General features: G+C 43.3%; 1 protein-coding gene across 1 annotated transcript; it reads right to left on the reverse strand.

The window, feature by feature from the left end:
* Window positions 1-986: 986 nt before the first annotated feature.
* klf17 (Kruppel like factor 17) lies at window positions 987-4,831 on the reverse strand. The gene is made up of 3 exons (XM_072274642.1): window positions 4,569-4,831; window positions 2,482-3,541; window positions 987-2,154 (listed from the first exon to the last, which is right to left on the reverse strand). Exons 1-3 carry the CDS (start codon window positions 4,653-4,655, stop codon window positions 1,979-1,981), a joined length of 1,323 nt encoding a protein of 440 aa, XP_072130743.1. The 5' UTR covers window positions 4,656-4,831; the 3' UTR covers window positions 987-1,978.
* Window positions 4,832-5,334: the final 503 nt, after the last annotated feature.

Genomic DNA, 5,334 nt, shown 5'->3' on the forward strand with positions numbered 1-5,334 from the left:
GGAACTGAAGGTTTGTGAAATTGTTGGTCTTCAAATATGGAAAGACATTACTGATCTTCCCACTTTGGTTAGGTGTAATTTTGTCGCTACCTCCAGATCAGCTCTAAAACCTCGAGACTCAACAGCCGAAATGGAATAGGACACCTATAAGCACTCCGCTCTCTTCGGCACGGCACCGTAGATATTCGCAGTGATTCTTCAGCCTTCCTTTTCTACCTTGGGAATTTACCGCGGATTAATATTGAACCGTAAACCTCGGAATGCTGTGGTCTTTTTGGCATCAGCCCAGTCCGTTTCACATCGCGGGCCAAGACCCTCGGCTTGAATCAATATTGTGAGCAAAACTACTGCGTCCTCGCATTCAGCTATGATTTACAAATTTAATTTTATTTTTAAAAGACACCATTTCTTGTATGCTTACTTCTAAGAAGTACATAAGGAAAATGTGAAAAACAAAAGATTTCATATCATATGCATGGAGCTTGACTTGCAATACGTTTTTTTTTGTCACATCGTTTACTTACCAAAATAAATGAAACCGGTTACACGATGGGTGAGTACTTTCGCAATAGTCTGAAGCAGGTGATAATGGCCTTTAAGCAAATAGTTCAGTTCAGCATTCCCTGCTGCTACAGCAAACTCCAGTCATTCTGGACCAAGCGGCACGTCGCTACTTCTGGAACAGCAAAACTGTTCAGACCAATAGCTGTATTTAAACACTGAGTTGAAACTTAGGGTGTTCAGAAAGCTGGCGTAGTAGGTTTATTAAACAACGTTTCTACGGTATATGCATATATGAACACTTATGTACCAACACACACAAACACACGTTTATAACAGCAATTCAAAAGGGTCTTTCTTTGCTTCCTTGCAATGGGTTTTCCAATGGGGTTCTTTAGTGCCTCTAAAGCTACCGCAATCGAGGAATAAAAGGATAATGGGATCCCAGCAGGTTAAAATGTTTGTAAGGCTTTTAAAAGAAACGCTTTACAAATGTGTTTTAAACAGTTTATTTGTAATATAAACAAAAGAAAACGAATACAACGAATCCATTGGAGATACCTGATAATGATATAGTAATTGCTCGCTTTGTATTACCAAGAACTTCCCATCCGTGAAACAGCAGTTAGCTTCCAGTGTTTGATAACTCGGTGTCAACAGAAGGACCCGATTACAGGATAAACACACACGCACAGACGCACAAAAACACACATACACACATATTGCACTTTGAACGGTTCTTTCGATATTTCAACTTTATCTGCATACGCCACTTCCTTTTGCTTTCATATCGAGAACTGTGACAAGAAGGCGAGCCGTACTATGAGAATGTTTACACTGCTTTTGTCGTTGTATTCACTGTAGTTTTTTTTCAAGTATTTCTTTATACAAAGCAAACAAAAAATATATAAAAAATAGTTCAACAACTTCATTGGAGGCAGTACCTGGGTCATTTCCTCGTCAAAGATGGTGCCAATTTGAACCAACGCCCTGCCCAATCCAAACAGAAAAAGGTTCAAAACAAAATGGACTTTAATTTAACTTGTGTCTATTAAGTGAACAGTTCACAAAGTAAATAAGCTCCAGTACTAGAGAATCCGCAATAATACATCTTAGAACAGCAATATATCTTTGCTTCATTTAAATTGTTTACGCATTGAATTTCAATCCAAACAATATAGGCTATATACACATTGAATGTACAACTGGGTCCGGCCCTATTTCTTTTGCATAAAAGCCTCCCCACCCATTCCCTCTTCAGCTGAATTTATTGTCTTTAGTTCTAATACTTTTGTTTTCTCTCTGGAAGACATATCCGGGTGACAAGAGATTTTATTTTAAATACTGAGTAATAATTTAGTGCTTCTTTTTTTAAAAAAAAGATCCTTTATATACATAAAATAGCCATTACCCAGTATCAAAATTTTGTAAATAATAAGCTCTGTATAAATAGTATGCCTAAACACGCCCTCGCTGTTTACATGTGCCTCTTCATGTGCAAGGCAAGGTGGTCAGATCTGGAGAATGCCCTCTCACAGAGGTGGCACTGAAAGGGGCGATGACCAGTGTGTTTGCGATAGTGGCGAGTCAATTCATCGGATCGCGCGAATTTCCAGCCACATCCGTCCCAATTGCAGTGATAGGGCTTCTCACCTGGAGAGGCAGACACAAGAACAAGAAAGTTAGGTCTGAAACTTTTCAGGAAACGATTTCCCACATTTCACCCTACTAAAAACAATTCCCTGCAAACTTACTAATAATTTTATTTCCCCATAAACATCTTTGAAAGCCCAAACATACTCTTTTTTGTTTATTTTTTTGTTCATTTGTTTGTTCACAGCGTAACCACATGTCTAGGGTTGAGAAATCTCGTTGAAAGATTTATCAAGTTTTTAAATCTACTTTTCCTACAGTTAGGATACAGGAGGTTAGCATTGTAATGTCATGTGGGTGGTTCAAGAGGGGCTCTGAACTGCTCACCTGTGTGAGTCCTCATGTGCGCCTTGAGGTGCGAACTCTTGGTGTAAGTCTTGCCACAGCCAGGGAACTCGCAGTTGTGAGTGGCGGTGCGTTTCCTGGCCCAGGATCGGCGGCCCCGCTTGGGCTTACTGTCCTCCGGGGCGGATACGGGAGGGAAGAAGTCCAGCAGAGGGGACGATGGCGGGGTCAGCATCATCCCGTGCATGCCTGCGTGCACCTTCCGAGGGTCTCGGTAGACGTTGAACTGCCCGTGAAACTGGGGCGCCGCAGGCTGGCCGTAATGGGGCGGGTAGGAGGCGCCTATATGATACTGATGAGGCACGGAGATGTTGGGGGGGCGGTGCACGTCTGGGATTGCCTGGTAATCCTTGGGCACCAGTTGGCCTACGTGAGGGAGTCTGTGGTGGCTAAAGGTCTGGCGGTGCACTGGCTGTTGCTGCGGTTGCTGATGCGGATGGGAATGATGGCGCAATGGAATGAGGTTCGGCTTCTGATCAATCAATAGTCCCGACGATGTTCCTGCATGCATACAGGACTGATTGGCCTGCGGCTCCCGCTTCATCTTGTGGCTCAGGTGCTGAATATCCATGGGGATGGATCTTGGCACGGTGTTGCCCATGTTGGGAGACCTCAGTTCTGTGTATTCTCTTATTTCCAAAGCAGATTTGATGCCAAAGTCCTGATTAACCTCGCATGCACCCGGGAAGGTGTTCGGCAAATCCGGTGTGAGCAGTTCAGCCACCAGGCTTTGGTTTGGACTCCCAGCAAAGTTGCTGTTGCCAAAGTTATTTGAGGGAGGGTAAGGGCCATCGTTCTCATACATAGTGCCGCAACTCTCAGGAGTTTCCGGCAGGGGATAGGCTGAATGGTGCCCTCCCGTGCTCCTGGGCTCAGAGCCCATCGTGTTGGATAAAATAAAATCCAAATCCACGAAATTCCCCAAGTCGTCTTCCTCTTTTTTGACGGGATGGGTTTCAAGAGAGTTGAAGGCGGCGTTGTTGGTGGGTCTTGTCTGATAGCCACACTTGGAGACGGAGACGGGTTCGTCAATCTTCCACCTCTGTTCAAACAAAAACAAGGGGAGAAATAGTGAGGCGAAACCCAGTTACAAACCGTCTCCACCTGCCAACAACGATATTACCTCCCTCCCACCACACACACATTTATCCCCAGCATTCTCCCCCCTCCCCGAATACTGTGAATAAGTCCAGTTATTCTCGAAGGAATCTCGCAAGTATATCCAGTCGATGCAACCAACTCTCCCACACGGTCAAACCAGTTTAGAGTTCTTCAAAGGCTCCTTTTTCTTTGTACTATTCACGGGAATGGAGAAAAACGGTTGTTTCCGAGTTCACCTGATTCACGCTTTCGATGGGAAGTTGAACGACAGCATTCCTTTCGCATTAGAAGTTGGGAGCTAAACTATATTGTGTGCTGTCAACTCCGTTGATATTTAGCAACGACTACGGCTTGAAATACCATATGTTTACCTTATTTTATTTCCTCTCCAGATCGCTGATAATTATTTTTAAAGTTTGTGAGGCTGATTTAAATATGTATTTTAATGCTTCACAACTGCTGACAGTGAGAAATGCTGGTCACACCTTGCCATTACGAACTGCAGATTAATTGAAACATTGCACGCAACCCCGCCAAAGATTAAACAGCACTTGCAAATTAAGAATGTAAGGAGACAGCTAGAGATTGCGCTGATTATGTAATATTTATGGTTTACACAGTGTACTGTAAAATCACTCAGAACAGCGTTGTACTTCGCAGTAGCCGTCTATCAATATAGTTATGTTTGTTTAAGTCTTGACTTAGTAGAAGTTCACGGGATAACCAATTGCAAAACTTGTCAGCGCTGAATTCAATTTTATGTTTTTAACATGGAATGCAACTAGCAACTTGTTACTACTTGACAGCACACATTTTAAAACCAACTCCGATTAAATTAGGTTAAATTAAACTTCACGTATGTCATAAGAGATGTTAAAAATGTTTATCTGTCCTCTCTCATTCTCTCTCTCTCTCTCTCTCTCACACACACACACACACACACACACACAACAAATAGTAAAACTTACGTTGATCATCTCGGTTTGCTTTTGCACCAACGTTTCATGGCTGGCAAAAGTCGCAATGGAAGGTAGCATGGTTTCTGTCAGAGCCATTACTGCTCCCCTCACTGCCGAGCGCCTTCGCAGCAAGGTCCTCTGAAGAATTAAAGCCAGATTCTTGCTCCTAATTCCAATGTGTAAAACCGTCTTCGGACTGAGAATGTGTGAGAAGTTTCTGTCAGAGTAAAAAGTTCAAGAGTGTTCACCAACTCCGGGAATAGGGAATGTTAACACTCTTCCTGCACTTTGATTGGCTAAAAGTCAATCAATATAAATAAACTAATTAGATATCATCCAATCAATTGCGGCGGGCTTCCCCTTCCCACCCCTTTCAAGAGAAAACATAATCTTCATCTGGTTTTCCGAACTGCAATTGGTGGGGCTTTGCTTTATGAAGGAGGAGGGGGAGAGGCAGTGGAGGGATTGGTTCTTTCTTCGCTTGAGGCTATCTTGAGTACGGTTAAACTGCGCTGTTAGAGAATTCTGACTTTGACCAATGGTGTCGCTAACGTCACAAAAAGAGAAGCGGGCAGTGTTACGGACGTGATCTAAATTTAGTGTTGGTATAAAAGGGGCTTCAGGGGAAGCGGAGAATGAGTACACCCCGAAGCGCTATTGTCTTGCTTCGGCAGAGCATTTGCTGGTAGTGGACCATTCGCGAACACCAGCCATGCAGTTAGTCAGATTTTGTGGGACATAACAGGTGACGTTCCAGGAACTTTTTCACGAATGC

Source organism: Mobula birostris, chromosome 12 (assembly GCF_030028105.1).
Source record: "Mobula birostris isolate sMobBir1 chromosome 12, sMobBir1.hap1, whole genome shotgun sequence".
NCBI classification, from domain to species: Eukaryota; Metazoa; Chordata; class Chondrichthyes; order Myliobatiformes; family Myliobatidae; genus Mobula; species Mobula birostris.